Consider the following 25688-nt stretch of genomic DNA (forward strand, 5'->3'; position numbering starts at 1 on the left):
ATAGCCTCCCGAGTATTTTAAAAGAATGTATTAGGTATATATGACCCCAATGTCATTGAACAATAGCGGGATGGTTCAATGGAAATGGACAACACATAAGTAGAGCTTTACTTAATTGCATTTATTGGTTTGATGCTATTACATTAAAATATATTTCAAGAAAAAAAAAAACATTTTGATTGTTTCTGTTTGAAAAGCATTCAAATTGCTGAGAGAGGAAACAAAGTGGACCAGCACAGACAGTTTGAGAATGAGGACTATAAACAGATCTCATCACCAAAAACAACTAAGACTGGGACCTCACAGAATATGGTGAAACACAATAGAAGCAAAAGCAACATCAAGAGAACCAATTAAAAACAGAGACGTCTGTTTGTTGAAAGATCTGAGCTTGGTATAGCTCACTGTGTTAATCTTCTCATGTTTCCCAATTCAAATGTACTACAGCGGAGAGGTACAAATGACATTCATATCAGTTACTAAACCATGGTCCATATATTCACAGACAGGCCAGGGTTATCTTAAGGCAAGTGTTATGATTGTCTAGAAGAAGTTAAAAGAGCCAACCCTGCCATGTCTTTATGAGGGACCAATTCAAACATGTTGCTTCACTATGTGCTGAAATTACAGATATGTGCGTGTTACATGTTGTTGTTGATGTTGTTCCTCATTCCTTGCAATTCTGATACTTGTTGTTTTGCACTTCAACTGCCATTTCTCAAGTACGATTGGTCTATATTCTCTTTACACTTCAATACAATTGGATTTCCCTATATCTCCTTCACGTTTACCTTGGAAAGCAAACATTGCATACATCGCCAATTGCATGTTTTCATTCATTCTGTGACTACAAAAGGACTGGAGAACATCCACAGTGCACGACCCCCTATCCTTGACCTGGCTCTGTTGCCAGGGTAGACAGCTCTTTGGTAAGAAGAGGATTTACACCGTAAAGCTTCATGTTTAACATGTCTACTTAATAAGAGATTTCTTTCTTTGTTGTTCCTTTTTCTGTCCTCACATGTGGGCTTCTCTTTCTGGGGCCTCTCCTCCAGTCATTTGTTAATAAGAAATTGCTGCAGACAAAGATGGCTTCCTTTCATTCTGTCCCACACATCAGTGCCACATTTTCCATCTTCACTGTTTCTCTCTCTCTTTCTATCACTTTAAGCAAATATCTCATTGGAGTAACAGACTGTCTTTAACCCACCCGGGGTGTTCTACTAAGTTATATGGAATTGTTTTAAGAAGGTCATACCAAGGATAATTTAGCTATTTGATTTTGAAGTTTAAGACCCCTTGAATTATCCACAACAAAAATATTTAACAATTATTTGATGAACAAAATATTTTTGGCCTTACTGCTATTTTTGGCCTTAAAAGCATTGAGTAATAGATTTACTACATGGAACAACAGATAGTCCCCCACAAAAAAAAAGTGTTCTGAAGTGTCTGTCCTACATCTGAGAGATATAAGAAAGATCAGGAATTATTATAAAAAATTTTACATGTATTTAACCCCTTATTTTTGGCACTAAACAGTCTCCATATATTCCATACATTTTTTCAACTGGTACCGGGGGACCTTCAGACATGTCTTGTGAGGCCTGTGGGTGTCCTAGAGCAGACCAACCGACATGTTTGTGTTTGTGAGAGTCTCATCTTTCCATAATGGTGATTTTGTGAGAAGACTGATTTTCGGGATGTCTCATGGTCTGACAAACATCGCTCTAGCTCTGTCACCTTCCACCGCAGATGCAGCAGTGCGACATCGGGGGATGCGATGGATTGAGACGCATCCAATGAAACAACAAAAAATATATCTCTAGCTTAAACTGACAGGTATTTATGTCGATTGTTGTATTATGCTAATTTGATTTCCGCAGGGGCAAAGACATCGACTCTAGAGTTAAACTGAATATGAGTGTGCTTATGTGATTCTTGTAAACACGTGTAGTTAATATATTAGAATATCAATATCTAATAGAAAAAAAATATATATTGAACATAACTTATTTTTCACAGAACTATTTTTTGTGGTAAAGTGACAATTTACAAAGGAACAAGTGCTCAAATAAATGTAGTGTTTACACTATATTTGAAAGGCTAGGACAATTCTGAATGACGGGTGTTCTAGTGCCTCTTTCATCTGAAGAATCTGAAATATCTCCACTAGCTCTGATATAACACCTCACTCTGCTGAATTCAACAAAAGGTGAAAGTTACATTTACGTACAGTATCATAACAAAGCTTCCTTTGTAAATGTTATCTATGTACATTTAAAGAACTCCCAAAAACACAAGTCCATATTCTGTTTACACACACCTGGGACAGAGGGGCTGCTCACGCACGCACGCATGCACACGCACACACAGAAACACACACATCATTCTCTCTGGGCTGTAATCGTAAACCCTGTCTGGCTTCCACACCGTCAGTCCCACAGACAGTCTGTTGGTGTATAGTGATGGTAGCGTGGTGCTCATACAGAGGCCCTCTTGGCAAGCAGCATCTCGATGAGCAGGTTGTTGCAGGGCACCTCCCCACTCAGGTGTTTGTAGCACAGGTAGTCCTCTGCCTGTGTGCTGAGGGCTCGCAGCTCTGGCAGACGCATCACCAGCTGGCTGAACTTGTCCAGGTATAGGGGGTAGGTGCACAGAGTGTATTCCAGCAGAGCCCCATTCACCTGCTCCTGAACACTCTCCACAAATGCTTGATTCTCCAACAGCTTTACATCTGGACAGGGACATAGGAAAGAGCATTAAGGGGGTTCAATTACTCTTTAGATCAGGTATTCCCAAACTGGGGTACGTGCAATACCATCGGGGGTACGCCAAAAAAATGTGATTCACATTTAAAATATATTTTTTTTTTTTCACGTTTTCAAACAGTACATTTATATTTTCCAATGAGGCTATACATTTGGGTGAGGTTTTTTTCTCACCTGAGTAGCCTCGTTTCACTGCCAAAAATAAAATTAAACCATCTAGTGTTCAGCGAAATGTCAAATACAGGTAGCCTAGTCAAATAATTAACATGCAATCACATGAACCGTTACTCTCTCGCGGGAAACCTTCACTCTTACGCAGACATTTAGAAATTAAACATGACAATTTGAAAAATAAGCCACGTGAGTTTTTTGAGCGAGAATAAAGACAACTTTCGAGTAGTAAGACGTATAAAAGCAACAGATACCATTAATAAGAAGGGGCTATAAGCGTCTTATATGGTGAGCTACCGAGTGGCTAGGACAGGCAAGCCCCATACTATTGTGGAGGACTTCATTCTTCCTGCTGCCATGGATATGGCTGGGACACTGCTGGGGGAAAAGTCCAAAAAAACTATTCAGACAATGTCTTCATCAAACAACACTGTTTCACGATGTGACATGGCAGGAGATGGTTTGAAACAATGACTGCTTCGCATACATCCCAGTGAATTATACGCGCTGCAGCTGGATGAGTCAACAGATGTGGAAGGCCTGGCACAGCTCCTGGTATATGTCCGTTACGTTTATGGGGGGTCAATTAAGGAAGACATCCTCTTCTGCAAACCACTGGAAACCAAGACAACATAAGAGGATATTTTTAAAGTACTGGACAGCTTTGTGACATCAAATGGACTTTGGTGGTCAAGATGTGTTGGTATCTGTACTGATGGCGCAAAAGCCATGACAGGGAGACATAGTGGAGTGGTAATGCGCGTGCAAGCAATTGCTCCCGACACCACTTGGGTACACTGCAGCATCCACCGAGAGGCTCTTGCTGCCAAGGGAATGCCTGACAGCTTGAAAGATGTTTTGGACACTACAGTGAAAATGTTTAACTTTGTTAAAGCAAGGCTCCTGAACTCCTGTGTATTTTCTGCATTATGCAATGATATGGGCAGCGACCATGTAACGCTTTTACAACATACAGAAGTGCGCTGGTTATCAAGGGGCAAAGTATTGACACATTTTTTTTATTTGAGAGACGAGCTTAAAGTTTTCTTTACTGACCATCATTTTCACTTGTCTGACCGCTTGCATGATGATGAGTTTCTCACACAACTGGCCTTTCTGGGTGATGTTTTTTCTCACCTGAATGATCTGAATCTCGGATTACAGGGACTCTCCGCAACTATATTCAATGTGCGGGACAAAATTGAGGCTATAATTAAGAAATTGGAGCTCTTTTCTGTCTGCATTAACAAGGACAACACACAGGTCTTTCCATCATTGTATGATTTTTTTGTATGCAAATGAACTCAAGCTTACGGACAATGTCAAATGTGATATAGCAAAGCACCTGAGTGAGTTGGGTGCGCAATTACGCAGGTACTTTCCCAAAATGGACTACACAAACAACTGGATTCATTATACCTTTCATGCCCTGCCTCCAGTCCACTTACCGATATCTGAACAAGAGAGCCTCATCGAAATTGCAACAAGCGGTTTTGTGAAAATTGAATACCGTAATTTCCGGACTATTAAGCGCACCTGAATATAAGCCGCACCCACTGAATTTAAAAATATATATTATTTTGAACATAAATAAGCCGCACATGTCTATAAGCCGCAGGTGCCTACCGGTACATTGAAACAAATTCACTTTACTCAGGCTTTAACGAAAAACGGCTTGTAACAAATATAAATAGGCTTTAACGAAACAAGGCTTGTAACAAAAATAAATTGGCTTTAACGAAACACGGCTTGTAACAAAAAATACAAAATCAGCAGTAAGCTTTAGTTGTCTTTTTGCACTGAGTCAATTCCTCACGCTGCTGTTTCCAACGTCTTATCATCGACTCATTAAGACCAAGCTCCTGTGCAGCAGCTCTATTTCCTTTTCCAACAGCCAGATCAATCGCCTTCAACTTGAAAGCTGCATCAAATGCATTTCTCCGTGTCTTTGCCATGATGAGGGTGACAAAATGACTACCGTAATCAGAATGATGGGAAGTTTGAGAGCGCTCGATTTAATCTAAACAGTTTGACCGTAACCCGTTCGGCAATTTCAGTGGTCTAATGAAAGCTTCATGCCGCCAAAAAACTGAGCACATCACATAATGTTTTTTTGGAGAAAAAAAAATTGAAAGCGGGAAAAATCCATATATTAGCCGCGTCATTGTTTAAGCCGCGAGGTTCAAAGCCTGGGAAAAAAGTTGCGGCTTATAGTCCGGAATTTACAGTATAATCAGAAGCCACTGCCAGATTTCTGATTAGGGCTGCGCTTAGAGTTTCTTGCCTTGGCAAATCACACTGTTAAGACACTGATTGCCTTTGCAACCACATACCTATGTGAGAGTGGATTCTCAGCCCTCACTAGCATGAAAACTAAATACAGGCACAGACTGTGTGTGAAAAATGATTTAAGACTGAGACTCTCTCCAATACAACCCAACATTGCAGCATTATGAGCATCCTTTCAAGCACTCCCTTCTCATTAACCTGTGGTGAGTTTTTCACAATTTTCAATGAGGTTTTATATGTAAGAGCAAAATTATTGAGTATTATTATAATTTGTGCCCTGGTCCTATAAGAGCTCTTTGTCACTTCCCACTAGCCGGGTTGTGACAAAAACTCACACTCATTCTTATGTTTAAAAAATGCATCATATAGTGTGTGTGTGGCAGGCTTACAATGATGGAAGAAAACAACATTTGAGAGTGCGCTGACCCTGGTGCTAGAGGGGGTACGCAGCTGGAGGTTGAATGTTTTGAAGGGGTACCGGATTATAAAAAGTTTGTGAACCACTGCTCTAGATGATCACATAAATGGGAGAATATTGATACATTTATTTGAAACTGTTCCTCAAATCCCAGTGTTAAGTCTTAGCATCAGCATCTTGTTGAGATGTGGGTCAGCAGTGTTGGTTGTGTTTGTGTGAGTGTGTGTGTGTGTGTGTGTGTGTGTGTGTGTGTGTGTGTGTGTGTGTGTGTGTGTGTGTGTGTGTGTGTGTGTGTGTGTGTGTGTGTGTGTGTGTGTGTGTGTGTGTGTGTGTGTGTGTGTGTGTGTGTGTGTGTGTGTGTGTGTGTGTGTGTGTTAGCTAGACCATCAAATGGACTTCTATTCAGCATCAGCTGAGTCTTGCCAGGAGAGGTATTCATATAGTAATTCAATATTTTGAATAATCTTTTCAAAACGCTTAAGGGCAACTAAATTGCCTGATAAACCTGACTCATTGATTGAAAGACGAGGGAGAGAGAGCGAGAGATTGAAACATTCAACGGAGATGGTAATATTTTCTGCCTGTGACGAGTGCTCTTATTATTCTAAAGCCTTTTGTTCCCAGCTCGCTGGCTCTAAATACCAGTCGCTTAAGGGAATCTGGGCAACTGCTGTCTATACACACAACATATGCAGAAGGCACTGCATGAATGTCAGTCAGACTATCCAATGATAGGCCCATCCATTATTGTTCCATTGAGTGCTATTAAGGAATAATGGGTAGAGTTGTCTTCTTTGTTAATGTTGCCTTTTGACAAGGCGCTGCATTTAATTAAGTGAATTTACCTGAGAATAAAGGCTTGGTTCAGACAACAGTCGGATCCTTCTGGAAAAATATATCAATGGCTGTGACATTTCCATTTAAAATGTCACTACTGCCTTTCAAAATAAATGGGACAGCGTGGGTTGAATAGATCCGAACCATCTTGTCAACTAAAACCTATTTCCAACAAAGCTTTTGAAAAAGTTATTTGCCCAAACCACAGCAACATTGCAAAAAAGTGTGTAGAAGTACTTCAAACCTAATCAAATTCAGGACTTGAAAGGCCATAATAATTGTCAAGGATGAGAAAAAAGTCCTGTTATGTGGTCTATCACAAATCTATTCCATTCTTGGACTGGCTGTAATGAGCTATACATGAGCTGTATGTCGTGCAGTCAGGGTAGGCAGTGTAGCCAGTGCTTACACTGTGATAATCTAATTTAAAAAGCTGTTATGAAAAGACAAATAGAAAATAAAATTATATAAAACTGTCATTATTTTTGTTATTTCATGTTTTTTCGAAATTATTCTGGTGTTTTTTTTATGTGCAAAAAAAAAAGCAAACGCTAAAACTGCCTCAAAACCTCAGGACAGGCATCAGGGTATGCCAGGGCAGGCATATTTCCATAGGGGGGCACGTTATTTTTTTTCTTTATGGGTGTTATAGTAAAGACCATCGGTGGCCTGTAGGTTTTTAAGTTTACAATTTATCCTACCATTTCTACCGATCTGCATGCCAGTTATGATTATTTTTTGTGGAACAGTTTCATTTCAATAATAATGTTATCATTTCTCAAAATCATTGTCACGTAATTAATCATAAAAATCTGAATTAAAATTACAAAAATGTAACTAATGCGAGACCACCAGCCTCTGCTATATTGGCACATTGAAACACTGTGATCTAATGGCAGGGGGAAAAAATGGCTGCATGTAACTCAGAGATAGCCTATAGGTCAATGCAGCAGTAGGCCTATAACTTCCATCATCAAATACATAGGCCTAAGCCGACAAATAAACAGTAGAAAATACCCTGATGAATGTTCACGTTCCTTCAATCGCATTAATCTATCTACTCCACCTGTCTGCCTCCCTTTCTATCTGTCTTGACTTTAGCTATGCTAGTGAAGTGCAACGTATCAAATCAATTAACTGGGTCTAGCCCAAAGCTGTCACTAGCAAACTTGCAACATTGTACCAACTAGCCTATTTTGGGCCCTCAGACTTTCCTGCACCTGTCAGGTCCTCACCAGTAAAGGGGCTGTTTGTTATTGTAGTTTGGTCAGGGCGTGGCAGGGGGTGTTTGTTTAGGGTGTTTCGGGGTTGTTTGGGTTATGTTCTATGTTAGTGTATTTCTATGTTATTTCTAGTTGGTCTATTTCTATGTTGTGTTTATTGGGTTGACCTTCAATTGGAGGCAGCTGCTTCTTGTTGCCTCTGATTGAAGGTCCTATTTATAGGGGTGTTTGTTCTATGGGGTTTGTGGGTAGTTATTTCCTGGTTTAGTGTTTGTTGCACCTGACGGGACTGTTTGGAGTCGTTTGTTTTTGTATACGTGTTTATTTTGTTTTTCCTTCTTCAAATAAAAAAAAGAGGATGAGTATACATTTTCCCGCTGCGTTTTGGTCCACTCCTTACGACAATCGTGACAGCACCAGTGAGCTCGGGACAGACAGCAGTTTTTTATGACGTTTCCACTGGATACGGGATCATCAGATCACAATATTTTGATCTTTCACATCGAGGGTTTGTAATTATCAAGGCCAAGAGAGTGTTGGAAAGATTTTTCAAATACTGTGAGGAACTAGTATCATTCTCAATGGATGTTAAAAAAACAGACTTAGTTGATTTACTGTGTGAGGTGAAGAAAAAATGAAGGAGAAGCTCAGTTTATTAGTGGTGGGAGTGATGAGTTAAAGGAAAGGTTCACCCATTTTGGATGTTATATTGTTTTTGTGCATCTATGAGTGATATTCTATCGATTCCTTGGGTAATTTCATGTTTTCATGTGTATCTGAGTTATTGACGTTCAAGCAGGCAGAAATCTGGCCCGTATGATGTAACACTCTAAAAATTAGGGGTTCAACAAGGGTTCTCCTAAGATCCTCAAAGTTCTTCAAAGAACCTTTGGGTTCTTGAAACTGAATTGTCCCCAAAAGCTTCTTCCAAGAACCCCATAGGAGGTGGGGTTCATCGAGGAGCCTCATTAGTTGCCCAACTGAAACATTTGGATTTGAATTTGAAAGGACAACAGGTGCAGGCACTTAACTGAAAAATGTAAAGATCTCCTCAATTTAGCTTTATCACGCGAATTCCAAATATCTCTAACCATCGCCCCTGCCTGATTTTGTTTTCATGCAGGTGATGTCAGTATGCTGTCACTGTTCCAAAATGTGATTGTTACATAACAGGACAGTTACCCGTGCTGCCCTCAAACCAAGGCACGCTGCCTGCTAATTATTTATAGGCTGTTTTAACCTGTTGTGGCTAGGGGGCAGTATTTTCACAGCCGGATAAAAAACGTACCCGATTTAAAATGGTTACTCCTCTTGCCCAGAAATGAGAATATGCATATAATTAGTAGATTTGGATAGAAAACACAAGTTTCTAAAACTGTTTGAATGATGTCTGTGAGTATAACAGAACTCATATGGCAGGCCAAAACCTGAGAAGATTCCATGCAGGAAGTGCCCTGTCTGACAATTTGTTGTCCTTCTGTTGCATCTCTATCGAAAATACAGCCTCTGTGCTGTTACGTGACACTTTCTAAGGCTTCCATTGGCTCTCTAAAGCGTTCAGAAAGCGGAATGACGTGTCTCCTGTCTCTGGGCAATGTACAGCAGCAGAGTTTGTAAGTGGCCTGCCTGGGGACAGTGAGACTGAGATGCGCGGTCACGAGACTTCTCAATTTTTTTCTTTCAGTCTTTGAATGAATACAACGTTGTCCAGTTGGAATATTATCGCTATTTTACGAGAAAAATAGCATAAAAATTGATTTTAAACAGCGTTTGACATGCTTCTAAGTACGGTAATGGAATATTTTGACATTTTTTGTCACGAAATGCGCTCGCGCGTTACCCTTCGGATAGTGACCTGAACGCACCAACAAAATGGAGGTATTTGGATATAACTATGGATTATTTGGAACCAAAACAACATTTGTTGTTGACGTAGAAGTCCTGGGAGTGCATTCTGACGAAGAACAGCAAAGGTAATCCAATTTTTCTAATAGTAATTCTGAGTTTAGGTTGCCCCAAACTTGGTGGGTGTCAAATTAGCTAGCCTGTGATGGCCGAGCTATGTACTCAGAATATTGCAAAATGTGCTTTCGCCGAAAAGCTATTTTAAAATCTGACATAGCGTTTGCATAAAGGAGTTCTGTATCTATAATTCTTAAAATAATTGTTATGTATTTTGTCAACGTTTATCATGAGTAATTTAGTAAATTCACCGGATGTTTTCGGTGGGTATGCTAGTTCTGAACATCACATGCTAATGTAAAAAGCTGGTTTTTGATATAAATATGAACTTTATTGAACAAAACATGCATGTATTGTATAACATAATGTCCTAGGAGTGTCATCTGATGAAGATCATCAAAGGTTAGTGCTGCATTTAGCTGTGGTTTTGGTTTTTGTGACATATATGCTTGCTTTGAAAATGGCTGTGTGATTATTTTTGGCAGGGTACTCTCCTGACATAATCTAATGTTTTGCTTTTGCTGTAAAGCCTTTTTGAAATCCAATCGGACAACGTGGTTAGATTAACGAGAGTCTTATCTTTAAAATTGTGGAAAATAGTCATATGTTTGAGAAATTGAAGTTATAGCATTTTTGAGGTATTTGTATTTCGCGCCACGCGATTCCACTGGCTGTTGACTAGGGTGGGACGCAAACGTCCCACTGACCCAGAGAGGTTAACTTGTCAATTTCAAATGATTTTCTAACAAGTTTATTTTTCTAACAACAGTTTGAATTGAGGTGTGTTCCACCTCCTCGTTAATTCGCATAAAAAGTAACTCATTTCACTGTTGCGGACCATTTATGTTTGAGGCTTTACTGAGCGGACAAACTTCTCTCTTCAACAAGAGCCCAATCACTTCCCTAGTGTTTCCCAAGATCAGGTATGAAGACATTGTGCATCTCTAGTCAGAACAGGCCTTGCAAAAACGTTTTATCCGAGTACATTTTCTGGCTGGCGCCCACATTGCCTTCACTTTGGACATTAATGCAATCCTATCAAAGTAAGTGGCTTATTTTCTGTATATCGTGTAGTCGTTTCTGCTGTAGCACACCATATGTATGTATGGATCATAATGTATTTACTGTTTTATTAACATGTATTCAAGTACTGGTGACAAATCATGCATTACGATTCTTGCATAGATTGTAATGGACACATATGATGTGTGTAAAATACTTTTTTGAATGTTGTACTGATTATGATGAGCTAATGCTAAGCTATTTGCCAGCTATGTGTGGCACCATGTTTGTTGACATCATACAATGCATTCTGGTTGTCATGTAAGCGTCTGTCAGACCAAAGATGTTATGACAAGGGATAGACCACTCAACTGACTTATGGTGCTTTCAAGACAACTGTGAATACTAGGTAAAATCATGACGTCAATGATCTTCAGGTCAGAAAGTCGGAGCTGTAGAAAGAGTTCCCAAGTTGTAATTCTGAATTGGATGACCGGTAAAAGCGTTTTATTTTTTTTCCCCGTTCGGAGCTCGTTTTTTTCTGAGTTCCTAGTTGTCTTGAATGCACTGAAGTCGGAAGTCTGAGATTTCCCAGTTCCCAGTTGTTTTGAACTCTGCATCAGATTGTAACTTTGGTACCTCAGGGTTGCTATCTCAGACCCCCCTTTCCAGGGGTTTTATTTTTATTTAGCGTATAAACTTCACTTGTGTTTATATAAATCCCCCATCAAAGTAATATTTCCTGCATCATATCCCCCCACGATACCTTCTCCCATTTCTACACCCCATGGACTTGAAAAACCCCGACAAATTAAATGAACCCCCCTAAAATGTTTTTATCTCTGTTTAGTGTTCTCGCTACGGTTAGGCTAGGCAGTAGGCTTGTATTTGGTGTGATGATCTGTGAGGTGAAAACATTTTATTTGCTTTGTGATTTGTCAAAAACAGTAAACGACTTGTCAAGTAATGTGCTCCGGTTCTTGTATACTGTACACTGTAACAAGTACATTGACGATTTGTAATATGCTGAACAGTGGCTCAACTAAATTCAGATTTTTCAGGCAATGAGTGCAGCCATCTTTGACTTTGTTTATTTGCGTCTTATAGTGAATGGCATTCTGGGATTAGGGAGTTTTCGCCAAGTCAAATATAAACAAACATGTCTGCCATCATAAAGACTTTAGTTGCTGTTAGCTTAGCTGACACGCATTTATTTTCATTACATTAGTCTCTTGTGCTCACCAGAGATGTGGTACATTGTAAACTAGTCTAGCTGTTAGGTCGCACACTTATATTGTGACTGGATTATGGAATGAGTTTGGCTGTGGATGTGTTCCATGTGATGCTTGGCTATATGAATGTTGGGCTAGCTGCATTGGGTGCAGATGACTGAACTGCTCACTTTTGTGTCTGTGTCTGCAGGTATACAGAGTAGGAGGCATACAAAGGTATGTCAATTGGTATTGGTATGTTATGCTGATCACATTTACCATCCTCCTCCTTTACCTCTTCAATGAATATCCCATAGGCCTTTACATTATGGACAAGGTATGTTTATGAAAACCATCACCAAAACAGTTTTTTTCATTCACATTAACCACAAAAACCAAGGTATGAATTCTGTCCTGTACATGTTTTGTTAATCAACTGTATAATTACTCTTTTTTGGATTCACAGACTTCACCCTGCCTACACCTCTGATGAATATAACAGGAAACATGTTCAATCACCATGCACTACAAAATCATTCTGGCTATAGATACAGAGAACATCAATACATTATCATCAACACGCCAGAGGAAATACCAACTGGACTTGGGGCTCTGCTTCTTTTTTACTCTGCTTTGCCACTTAAATCATAATAAACACTGAGAACTAAAATATTGTGTTATTGTTATGCGTATTATTATTATTATTATTATTAATAATAATAATAATAATAATAATAATAGGTGGGGGGGGGGTAGTTCAAAGGGATCTTCGAGGATCCATTAAAAGGGGTTCTTTGAAGAATTTATGGGGGTTCCCCCACAGTTTCAATTTGAAGAACCCCTAAAGGATACTCAAGGTACCTTTTCTCTTTAGATTGTAGCACTGTGATAAATGGCACAGCACTGTGATAATGTTTCTCACAAGTGCAGCAGGTTGTGAACTCTGCGAGAATGAGAACAGTAAATTACTGTAACTGATACATTCATTAACATAAATTAATGTACCCAAATTCCAGTGATTAACGGTACATTTACTAGGCCTACCGGTGACATATGTAATATATGTAACAATTCACACAATGAAACAATTATGTGCAAGAATTGGCGGGAGACAGCTAAACGCATTACGAAGAGCTGAGTGCATGTATTTTGGAGAGAGACATGCCATATCTTCGCCACACACCCCTCCCCTTCTACTTGTTTCAACATTTTAAATTATACTCAAATATTTTACATGCCCCTCTGTCTTGCTATCTGTAGCACATGTATCTGACGCTTTCTGGCCAGAAATAGTATGGCATGCAATTGTCCCGTTCTGACCAGTGAAGGGGTTATTTGTTATTGTAGTTTGGTCAGGACGTGGCAGGGGGTGTTTGTTTTATGTGGTTCGGGGTTTGTTGGGTTATGTTATTATGTTAGAGGGGTGTTTGTTTAGAGTGTTCCGGGGTTTTTGGGCTATGTTCTTGTTAGTTTATTTGTTTGTTAGTTCTCGTCGTTCTATGTCTATGTTTAGTTAATGGGGTTGACCTTCAATTGGAAGCAGCTGCTCCTCGTTGCTTCTAATTGAAGGTCTTATTTAAGAGGGGTGTTTTTTTCTATGGTATTTGTGGGTAGGTGTCTCCTGTTTAGTGTCTGAGCACCTGATAGGACTGTTAGTGTCGTTCGTTTGTTTTGTATACGTGATTTGTTTGTTTTTCCTTCTTCACATTAAAAAGAAGATGAGTATACACGTTCCCGCTGCGTTTTGGTCTGATCATTACGACACTCGTTACAGCAATACTATTTTTATCCAGACAGCATCAAATGCATGGTCTATACACTTACCAAAACAGGGGGTGGCTGTTTTGCTCGCACGGATGCTTTATCTGAGATTGATGCTCCTTTTTGTCGGTGCGCGTCTCGGTGAAATAAATGATATACACTACCGTTCAAAAGTCACTTAGAAATGTCCTTGTTTTCCATGAAAACATACATGAAATTAAGTTTAGGAAGAGGAATAGGAAATATAGTCAAGACATTGACAAGGTTATAAATAAATATTTTTCATTGAAATAATAATTGTGTCCTTCAAACTTTGCATTCGTCAAAGAATCCTTAATTTACAGAAATTACAGCCTTGCAGACCTTTGGCATTCGAGGACTTGTGAGGTGTCTGTTTCTCATACTAGACACTCTAATGTACTTGTCCTCTTGCTCAATTGTGCACCGGGGCCTCCCACTCCTCTTTCTATTCTGGTTAGAGCCAGTTTGCGCTGTTCTGTGAAGGGAGTAGTACACAGCATTGTACGAGAGCTTCAGTTTCTTGGCAATTTCTCTCATGCCATAGCCTTCATTTCTCAGAACAAGAATAGACTGATGAGTTTCAGGAGAAACTTCTTTGTTCCTGGCCATTTTTGAGCCTGTAATTGAACCCACAAATGCTGATGCTCCAGACACTCAGCTAGTCTAAAGAAGGCCAGTTGTATTGCTTCTTTAACCAGGACAACATGTTTCAGCTGTGCTAACATAATTATAAAAGGGTTTTCTAATGATCAATTAGCCTTTTAAAATTATAAACTTGGATTAGCTAACACAACATGCCATTGGAACACAGGAGTGGTGGTTTCTGTTAATGGGCCTCTGTACACCTATGTAGATATTCCATAAACAATCTGCAGTTTCCAGCAACAATAGTCATTTACAACATTAACAATGTCTACACTGTATTTCTGATCAATTTGATGTTATTTTAATGGATCAAAAATGTGCTTTTCTTTCAAAAACAAGGACATTTCTAAGTGACCCCAAACTTTTGAACGGTAGTGTATATTTCAATATTGTATTTGGACGGGCAAGAAGGTGCAGTACGGCGGGCCAGGCCCCCTAAGGCTCACCCATAATCCCCTTCTCACGCACATTGCTCTCTCAGATGTAGCCAATGCCGTCACGTAATCGGGTCCTTTCTCACAGGCATTTTAGCGAAGTAGGCTACAAGTGAATGAAGACAGACACATTCGGGACGTAACTGTCCCTCTTATCGAATTCCGAGGCGCATATTGAAGATGTTAGAACTGTCCACATTTAGCCTACTGTTAGTCAGCCAACAAGAGTAGGCCTGACGAACAGCAAAAGCACTAGCCTATGTCAATCTACTATCCCCCATAGTACAAAAGTTGACCTATTCTGTTGGCCAACTTGTCCTTCTGTGCAATAAATAAATATTCAAACATACTCTGGGCCAGTTGTGGGATCCAATAGATCCTAAATTAATACAACCACATGCATATTTTTTTTTTAAAAGCAACGAGGCTGATCGTTTAACTTAAAATGTTCATAACCTATTAAGCAATTTTTTCACATAAGCGCAGCAATTAGCACATTGCAGAAGGCTATAAGCGCGAATGTTCAAAAATGCAATCAATTAGCGGGAAAACATTTTGAAGGACCTTATTAGAGCAACAAGCTACCGAGGGAAACAAGAGTTTGAATTTCACGGTAATGATTAGAGTACAAGCTCATGTAATCGTAGCAACTATGTAGCGTTATTGTATACCTTTGCTGAAAAAGATGAAAGGTTAGCTAGACACCTGGAGACTTCCACAGTGTTTTTGGGTACATCAAACAGAATACAGGATGATTTGATTGAAGCAGTCAGTGACGTGATTCGAAAGGACATCCTCCTAATGCAGGCCCATTTGATGCGGTAGAAGTAGATGAGACCAAAGATGTTACAAACAAAGCCCAGATCTCTGTGATGTTGCGTTACATGACTTTGGGGATTTGATGATGTAAGCGTGACAAACGAGCTACAGCCTTTGCTGATGATGTGTTGGGAGTGTTGGGGAAGTACAACTGCAGCATCCTTGGTCCTCATGTCAATTGAGACTGAGAGACTTTTCAAACTCCAAAGGATTAAATAAGACTTATACAACCCTGTTACCAAGAGGTTCACCCTGTTGTACTTCATTTACAAGTAAAGGTAGGCTTATGTGCAATATTTGTTTTTGCGAGTTAAGCTACTGTTGAATGAACATCAGAATAGTGCTGCTGTCCATTCAGCACCACGGAGTTAACCTGTAGGCTATCACATGATAGGAAAGCCCCGAGGCGCTGTTCTTGCAGAAACCTTTATAAAAGATTTTACTTTGTAGCTTACTTCCTCATTTTCACCATTGTCTATACTTTAGTGGCTTTAATATGTATTTCATTTCCTAAAGTAGTCTAGCTGTTTATGGTTTGGATTTACGGACAACATCCCTTTGATTTCATTTATCAAGCAACATTTTTGTTTTGATGAGACACTTTTTTGACGTTCTGAACGGCATTTTTCAGTCATTTCAATTGTTGACATGATAATTTAGTTAGAACCTTATTAATTACACTTAATTACACTTATTAATTACAGTTTATTAGGTACACCCATCAAGTACTGGGTCAGACACCCCCCTTCTGCCTACAGAACAGCCTGAATTCTTCGGGTCATTCGCCACACCATCACTCCACCGCCCCCAGCCTGTACCGTTGACACCAGTCTGGATTTCGCCATGGACTCATGCTGCTTACGCCAAATCCTGACTCTACCATCAGCATGACGCAACAGGAACCGGGATTTGTCGGACCAGGCAATGTTTTTCCACTCTTCAGTTGTCCAGTCTTGGTTATCGCGTACCCGCTGGAGCCGCTTCTTGTTTTTAGCTGATAGTAGTGGAAACCGGTGTGATTGTCTGCTGCAATAGCTCATCCTTGACAAGGACCGACGAGTTGGGTATTCCAAGATGCCGTTCTGCACATCACTGTTGTACTGCGCCGTTATTTGCCTGTTTGTGGTACACCTATTAGCTTGCACGATTCTTCTCCTTCGACTTCTCTCATCAACGAGCTGTTTTCGCCCACAGGACAGCCGCTGACTGGATGTTTTTTCTTTGCCGCACCATTCTCGAGAAACCCTGCACACTGTCATGTGTGAAAAGGCCAGGCCGTTTCTGAGATACTGGAACTGCCGTGCCTGGTACGGACGATTATACCACACTCAAAGTCAATTAGGTCACTTGTGTTGCCCAATTTAACGTTCAGTCGAACAGTAACTGAATGTCTCAATACCAGTCTGCCTGTTCTATATAGCAAGCCACTGCCACATGACTCACTGTCTGTAGGAGCTAACTATTTTTGTGAACGGGGGGTGTGCCTAATAAACTGGCCATGAGTGTATATATGTAAGTGTAATAATATTTGTAAATCCATTGTGAAAGGCTATGGAGTTTGCGGATGAAATGTGTCCATATATTGGTCTTTCAGTGCCACCTATTCGTTGTAACTGTGGATGCTACATCGGTCTATGGCAGAGCTCAGTGTCATTTCGTCACATCATATCAAATATGTCGCCATCGTAGGCTATCGCTTCTGTATTTTGTCTACATTGGTATTTACATTTGGTGAGAATTGTTTGTCAATCTCAGTTCATAGCCTATGTCACTCTGGTTGTCGGAGCTATCTGTTGTATGGTGAACTTGTGCTTCAAGGTTTATTTGTGAGTAAATCTCGCTTTGATAATAGCCAGTGCCTACCAAGCCACCAACCTCACTGCACGTTACCGGTATGCATGCATGACTGTAAGTCGCGTTAGATAAAAGCGTCTTATAAATGGCATATTAATAATATATATATATTATAAGACTATTAATCATAATCTAATATGGTAGAGTATACAGTGTATATAGAGTAGCAGTCAGAAGTTTGGATACACCTACTCATTCAAGGGGTTTCTTTATTTTTTACTATTTTCTACATTGTAGAAAAATAGTGAAGACATCAAAACAAATCCAAATCTATTTTATATTACAGATTCTTCAAAGTAGCCATCCTTTGCTTTGAGGACAGCTGTGGACAGATGGGATGGTGTATCGCTGCAGAATGCTGTGGTAGCAATGCTGGTTAAGTGTGCCTTGAATTCTAAATAAATCACCCGCAAAGCACCCCTACACGATACACCTCCTCCTCCATGCTTCACGGTGGGAAACACACATGCGGAGATCATCCATTCACCTACTCTGTGTCTCACAAAGACACGGCAGTTGGAACCAAAAATCGTACATTTGGACCAAAGACAGATTTCCACCGGTCTATTATCTATTGCTTGTGTTTCTTGGCCCAAGCAGCCTCCCACCTATGTAGATGCAATTCGACCATGAAGGCCTGACTCATGCAGTCTCCTCTGAACAGTTGATGTTGAGATGTGTCTGCTACTTGAATTCTGTGAAGCATTTATTTTGGCTGCAATTTCTGAGGCGGGTAACTCTAATGAACCTATCCTCTGCAGCAAAAGTAGCTCTGGGTCTTCCTTTCCTGTGATGGTCCTCATGAGAGCTAGTTTCATCAAAGCGCTTGATGGTTTTTGCGACTGCACTGGAAGAAACTTTCAAAGTTCCGGATTGACTGACCTTCATGTCTTTAAATTATGATGGACTGTCATTTCTCTTTGCTTATTAGAGCTGTTCTTGCCATAATATGGACTTGGTATTTTACCAAATAGGGCTATGTTCTGTATACCAGGAAAGAAATTCCACAAATGACCTTTTAACAAGGCACACCTGTTAATTGAAACGCATTCCAGATGACTACCTCATGAAGCTGGTTGAGAAAATGCCACCCTTTGCCAATGCCAAATTTGTCATCAAGGCAAAGGGTGGCTACTTTAAAGAATCTCAAATATAAAATATATTTTGATTTGTTTAACACTTTTTTGGTTACTACATGATTCCATATGTGTTATTTCATACTTTTGATGTCTTCACTATTATTCTACAATGTAGAAACTAGTAAAAATCAAGAAAAACCCTGTATACATATATATATGTATACATATATATATATATATATATATATGTATACATATATATATATACATATATACATATATATATACATATGTATACATATATATGTATACATATATATATGTATACATATATATATGTATACATATTATGTATACATATATATATGTATACATATATATATGTATACATATATATATATATATATATATGTATACATATATATATGTATACATATATATATGTATACATATATATATGTATACATATGTATATATGTGTATATATATATGTGTATATATATATATGTGTATATATATATATATGTGTATATATATATATATATATATATATGTGTATATATATATATGTGTATATATATATATATTAGTGTATATATATATATATGTATACATATATATATGTATATATATATATATATGTATATATATGTATACATATATATACATATATATATGTATACATATATATATGTATACATATATATATGTATATATATATGTATACATATATATATGTATATATATATGTATACATATATATACATATATATATATATACATATATATATATATATATATATATACACATATATATATATACACATATATATATATATATATATATATACACATATATATATATACACATATATATATACACATATATACATATGTATACATATATATATGTATACATATATATATGTATACATATATATATGTATATATATGTATACATATATGTGTGTATATATATGTATATATATATATATATATGTGGTCTACTCACTGGGATTGAAGAGAAGGAGGAACTTAAGGCAGGCAACCTCTCTCCTGTCCACCTGCAGGGTCAGCAGCCTCCCAGCCAGCACCTGTCCTCTTTGGACCAGGCCTGAAAGAGTCACCCCCGCCTGGGACCCCATGGATGACAGATCCATCTGCAACACAGCACCGGAGGACAACATGATGTTTTGCTGTATACAGGCTTTAAATTGTGCCGGAAACACACCACATACAGTACAAATTTACTGAATTACTTCAATACAGATACATAGATGCCATACAATGAGTCAGCTGTATTTAAAAATAAAAAAAGCTATATTTAGCCTTTAATTAACTAGGCAAGTCAGTTAAGAACAAATTCTTATTTACAATGATGGCCTACCCCGGCCAAACCCTAACCCGGACGACGCTGGGCCAATTGTGCGCCGCCCTATGGGACTTCCAATCACGGCCATAGCTGTAGTTTCTCCCCACTTTCTAAATTAATGAGATTTAAGTGTTATGTAACATATTGGACGTTAAATCCTCCAATTCCCATAGTAGCTTCTAGAAATAATAAAACTTCTTCCTGTTCGCACAAACCTAGTCTGTAGATAAAAATGCCCTGTTTTCCATTGCTGTCTTATGAGAAATAAATAATGCCATTTTAACAAGACAAAAATAAAAACAAATGTTTCCCCTCTCTTCCCCAAAGCCAGGCGTCAGTTACAAGCTGCAGAGACAAGCTGAAGCCATCAGCTGATGGTTGTTTTTTCCTGTTCTGTTCTGCATCTCCAAACATGACCAAATGTGGAAAAACAAGAGCAGGCATCTGTGTGGGTCATCATTTGGTCAGGAAAAGGCTGTCCTTACCCTCACAGGGTCTCCACATACAGTAGTAGGCTATCTATCTATTTGTGGATATAGTCCCACTTTATATTGTGTCACTGAAATAATGTGTGGTAATTACATTGGAACAGTGTAATAGCAGTAATTACCGTATAGATACACATTATTGCTAAATAAATCTATCTACGCAAATATTTATTGCTATCCATAGAGGTTGTATATTTGTAATGACTACATGATGAAGGCATGCGTGTGTGACTGTGTATGTATTTCTGGTATTCATGAATGTATGAGCATTGTATTAGTTTTCTATTGGAACTGTGAGGCTGCTTACCTCCTGTCCAGTAACCAGCAACAGGCTGCTCTCCTTCCCGTGCTGCACTTGTCTGAAGACATGGTCCAGAACCAGCAGCTCAGACCAACAGTTGTGAAGAAGCTTCATCTGATCCCCCACCTCAAAGAGGAGACAGAAAACAGCAGGTCACCTCAAAGCTTAAACTCATTCCACACAGATGGCAAAACATAGTGGTAGTGGAGAACCAATCTAATGTCAAATCCAATGTCAAATAAAACAGCCTACACTGATATTACAATCTCAAGCGGGCATCAATCTAACATCAACCCCCTTAAAAGCTAGCATCCACATGGGATAGTGTGGTTCCACCTGAAACACACATAGCTAGGTGGACAGATAAATGGGGTGACTATAAAACCCAGGGAGGAAGATGAGGGTCCTTGTGCCATATTTCCAGCGTCTGGGTCTGGTGTCAGTGTCTCGCGTCTCATCACGCTGCATTTACGAGCCACAGAGATGACCTCTCCAACCTCCTCACCTCTCCGTGTCCTCCGTCACCCCCCTAGCCAGCGCATTAAAGCTGATGGGGGTGTGTGGTGTGTGAGGGGCTGGAGTGGGGGGGGGGTGATTGGACACTCCTCACTGCTAGTACATATTACTCTGGGAGCCGAAGGACGCCTCAGTCAGTAATTCTGCAGCTCTGCAGCTGGTGACACACAGAGTGTTGCTGTAGCCCCCTAATAGCGCTGTCCCGCACCCGGACACACATTCATCTGGCACAGGGATGACAGAATTACTACCCCTTGAATGAAACTATATATCTGTCCAGAGGAGAAGTCCAATCTTGCTCCCGGTTGGAGCTACAGGACCAACACAAAACGTCTTGATTCATCAGGAGGGGTCATGGGAAGGAAGCTGAAGGGCACAGCAACCTACTGTACTTTTTCTCAAGGAGGATTCGGCACACAGACGGACACAGACGCAACATTTCACACACACACACACTCACATACACACAGATACACACAGGCTCTCACATTTTCCATAAGCATAATCCCATAGCTAGATGAGATTACATAACATTTTATAAAATCAGATATGATGACCATTTAATCTGATATTATTTCAAAACAAAAGCCCCATTACTATCATTGATGTTATGTCTCAGACCATTGTGAGTCCGGGGGCAGAATTCTCCTCCCCAGTCAGGTCTTACACCATAGTACTGACGGTACTGCAGTAACTCCTGACCACTGATCACTACATCAGAACATGGGTCCTCAGAGGCATATAGGCCTACCATCCCTAAAATAACCCAGTTGAAAGACTAAAGTGAGGGGTCACGGGCCCCTGTGTGTATCTCTCTGACACAGCCTATACAAAGATACAGTGCCTTCAGAAAGTATTAATACCCCTTGACTCATTCCACATTTTATTGTGTTACAGCCTGAATTCAAAATGGATTACATAGATTTTGTTCTCACCCATCTACACTCAATACCCCATAATGACAAAGTGAAAATATGTTTTTAGACATTTTTGCTAATTTATTGTAAATTAAATACAGAAATACAGTATCTAATTTACATAAGTATTCACACCCCTGAGTCAATACTTTGTAGAAGCACCTTTGGCGGCGATTATAGCTTTGAGTTGTCTTGGGTATTTTTGAGTCTACTCGGGTATCATTTACATAAGTATTCAAACCCCTTTGCTATGACACTCTAAATTGACCTCAGGTGCATCCAATTTCCTTTGATCATCCTTGAGATGTCACTACAACTTGATTGGAGTCCACCTGTGGCCAATTCAATTGTTTGGACATTATTTAAAAATAAACATACCTGTATATATAAGGTCCCACAGTTGACAATGTATGTCAGAGCAGAAACTATACTATAGAATTGTGATGCGGCATATATCTGATGAAGGGTATAAAACAATTTCTAGAGTGTCGAAAGTTTCCAAGAGCACAGTCGTCTCCATCATTGGGAAATTGAAAAAAATATGGAACTACCCAGACTGCCTAGAGCTGGCCGTCCAACCAAACTGAGCAACCGGGCAAGATGGACCTTGGTCAGGGAGGTGACCAAGAACCCAATGACCATTCTGAAAGAACTACATAGTTCCTTGAAGCCACTCCTGAGAAAAAGTCACATGACAGCACACCTGGAGTTTAATGAAAAAGCACATGAAAGACTCTGAGAGTATGAGGCAATAGATTCTGTGGTTTGATGAGATAAAAATAGATCTTTGGCCTGAATGCAAAGCGCTATGTCTGGAGAAAACCAGGCACAGCTCATCACCCGTTTAACACCATCCCTTCCGTGAAACATGGAGATGCTTTTCAGCGGCAGGGGCTGGGAAACTGGTAAGGATAGAGGGAATAATGAATGGAGCCAAATACAAGCCAATCCTTGATGAGAACCTGCTTCAGAGTGAAAATGATCTTAGACTGGGGAGAAGATTTACGTTCCAACAGGACAATGACCCCAAGCATACAGCCAAAGTAACGCTGGACTGGCTTCTGAACAAGAATGTGAAAGCCCTTGAGTGGCCAAACGAAAGCCCAGGTTTGAATCCCAATGAAAATCTGTGGAAAGACTTGAAGATTGCAGTTCACTGACGCTCCCCATCTAACTTAACAGAGCTTGAGAATGGAAGAATGGGAGAAATGGGAGAAAATCCCCAAATCCAGATGTGCAAAGCTGATACAGACATACCCATGACTCAAAGCTATAATCGCCGGCAAAGGTGCTTCTAAAAAGTATTGGCTCAGGGGTGTGAATACTTATGTAATATAGACATTTCTGTGTTACATTTTCAATAAATTTGCAAAAACTTCTTAAAACATGTTTTCACTTTGTCATTATGGGGTTTTGTGTGTAGATGGGTGAGGATTTTTTTAAATATTGAATAAATTTTGACTTCAGGCTGTAACACAACAATGTGTGAAATAAGTTAAGGGATATGAATGCTTTCAGAAGGCACTGTACCATGTTCCTTTCTCACTCAGGGAGTGTGGCCCATCAGATAATCCACACAATGGACTCACTGTCACTAAGATAAGGCTGAGAGAGAAATAACAATAACATGACAAAAAGTTGCTTCTAAATATACGCTTCAATTCGGATCTGGTGCTACAAGAACAAACAATCCATTAGTAAGTTCCCGTCACAAACCATTCTCTGGCTGAGAACAGCATGAACAATTAGCACAGTGACCATTGAGCAATAGCACTGGTCAGCCTTCACCATGGATGGGAATTTTTTTTTAAATACAATTATAAAATACAATGAAGATCAATGTATCAAAATAGACTACAAAATACTTATATTTTCAAAAGCTTTTAATTAAAATACATGTATTTTGTATTTTAAAGTACAGAATTTCATTTCCAAGTACCTGGCCCAAACAACAACATTCTCAGTAACGGTTACCGAAACGTTTTACTTGCTATAACTGAGATTTGTTGTTTATCTGCCTTAGTTGAACGCACTGACTGCAAGTCACTCTGGATAAGAGTGTCTACCAAATGATCAAAATGTAAATGTATATATGAAAATACACATCCAAAAATTAACTGCAAAGCACACTGGGTATTATTATTGGCCTTGTGTCGGGCGGAGCTCCTTAGAATAATTCTCAGCATGCTTTGCAATTGTAATTTTTACATTTACAATTATATTTACTTCATTTAGCAGATACTGTTATCACAACGTAGTGCCATCAGACTTCTCATACCAATGCAGGGTGAACTGCTCAAATGTTTAAAAATAGAAAAGTATTTTGTAACATATCCAGGTCAGCCACCACAGTGTCCGACAACAGTATTGATGTCTTTCTCCTTTGGGGCCGGGAGTAACATTTGACTGGGGCAATAACTTGTGCTGTACCGTATAGCACAACTCAAATACACCATTCAGTTGACAAAGAGAATTAAAGTACAAGGCCTATCTGGCTTGGACAGTGATGCATCTCAAATCATTACACAGAGGGAAACAGAATGGGTTATGGTGTCACCTCTTTAACTGCTGCTCTGTTTGAGTGCCTCCACCAGGAACAAGGAGATACAGAAACAATGACAACAATCTGTCATAATAAATAGATCATTTTACACAGGCCTTCATTCTTTACTGCCAATATCTGTGTGTGGGTGCAACGTTTTAGAAAGGACATCAGGTAACCAAAAGATAAAAGATCTACCGCTATCATTTTTTCTTGAATATTCTTGATATTACTTATCTATTAAGTATGAACATTACAATGATAAGATATGATACTGCGATCATGATTATAAGGATAATTTCTCAATGTGCATCTCTCGCCTATCGTTTCCCTGTGGACTGGAGCCTGTGAGCTTACCTTGAGCTCCTTGAAGAAGATGCAGCTCCTGGCCCACTCCACTATGGAGAACAGAGTCTGGTCGGCCATGCGACACATGAGGCTGAAGGTGCTCAGCTTTTCCTGTCGGCCCCGGCCACTCTGCTCCTGCTGCAGGAAGGCCATGATCTTACTCTGCATCTGCATCTCATCTGGGTCGCAGCGCAGCAGCTCCAGCACGAGGGGGTGCTGGCTGGGAAGCTGCGGGGAGACACCGGAGGGGTACCCGTCCGGTAAGGGGTACCCCACCAGAGACTCTGGGGAGCTTGTGTAAGGGTCAGGGTACTCAGACTTGATGGCCCTGCTGGGGAATGCTGTGTACTGGTACTGGGTGGGCAGGAGCCCATGGGGTTGCATGGCCACCCCCAAGGAGGGGGGTCCGTAGAGGCTGGCCTCGTAGTCTGTGGGGTTGATGGAGGCTGGGATGGAGGGCATAAGGCCTTTGGGGAGGGAGGGGAGGCTGTGCAGGGTTCCGGTGAAGCCATAGTTAGTCTGTACAGGCGAGAGCTGTAGAGGAGCAGAATCCAGCTTGAAGCCTGTGGAACGGATCAAAGCCTTCTTCTGCTGCTTCATGGCTCTGTCCCGCTTGTACATGGGGCCAAACTTATTCCTGCCCCCACGCATGCGGTCTGCACGCACCGCTGTCAAAGAAGAGACATCATGTTGAGAAACAGAACCTT

The 25688-nt window shown here is 39.8% G+C and overlaps 1 protein-coding gene across 1 annotated transcript in view; it reads right to left on the bottom strand.

Annotated features, from left to right (window-relative positions):
• Positions 1-100: 100 nt before the first annotated feature.
• LOC106579988 (nuclear receptor subfamily 5 group A member 2) overlaps positions 101-25688 on the bottom strand; it is a 34047-nt gene continuing 8459 nt past the window's right edge. Inside the window, exons 4-7 of the mRNA XM_014160482.2 lie at positions 24991-25649; positions 20665-20784; positions 19510-19657; positions 101-2737 (exon numbers count right to left, since the gene is read on the bottom strand). Of these exons, the coding sequence (XP_014015957.1) occupies positions 2484-2737; positions 19510-19657; positions 20665-20784; positions 24991-25649 (1181 nt within the window). The 3' untranslated portion in view covers positions 101-2483. The remainder of the gene's footprint in view (positions 2738-19509; positions 19658-20664; positions 20785-24990; positions 25650-25688) is intronic.

Source organism: Salmo salar, chromosome ssa20 (genome assembly GCF_905237065.1).
Source record: "Salmo salar chromosome ssa20, Ssal_v3.1, whole genome shotgun sequence".
NCBI lineage: Eukaryota > Metazoa > Chordata > Actinopteri > Salmoniformes > Salmonidae > Salmo > Salmo salar.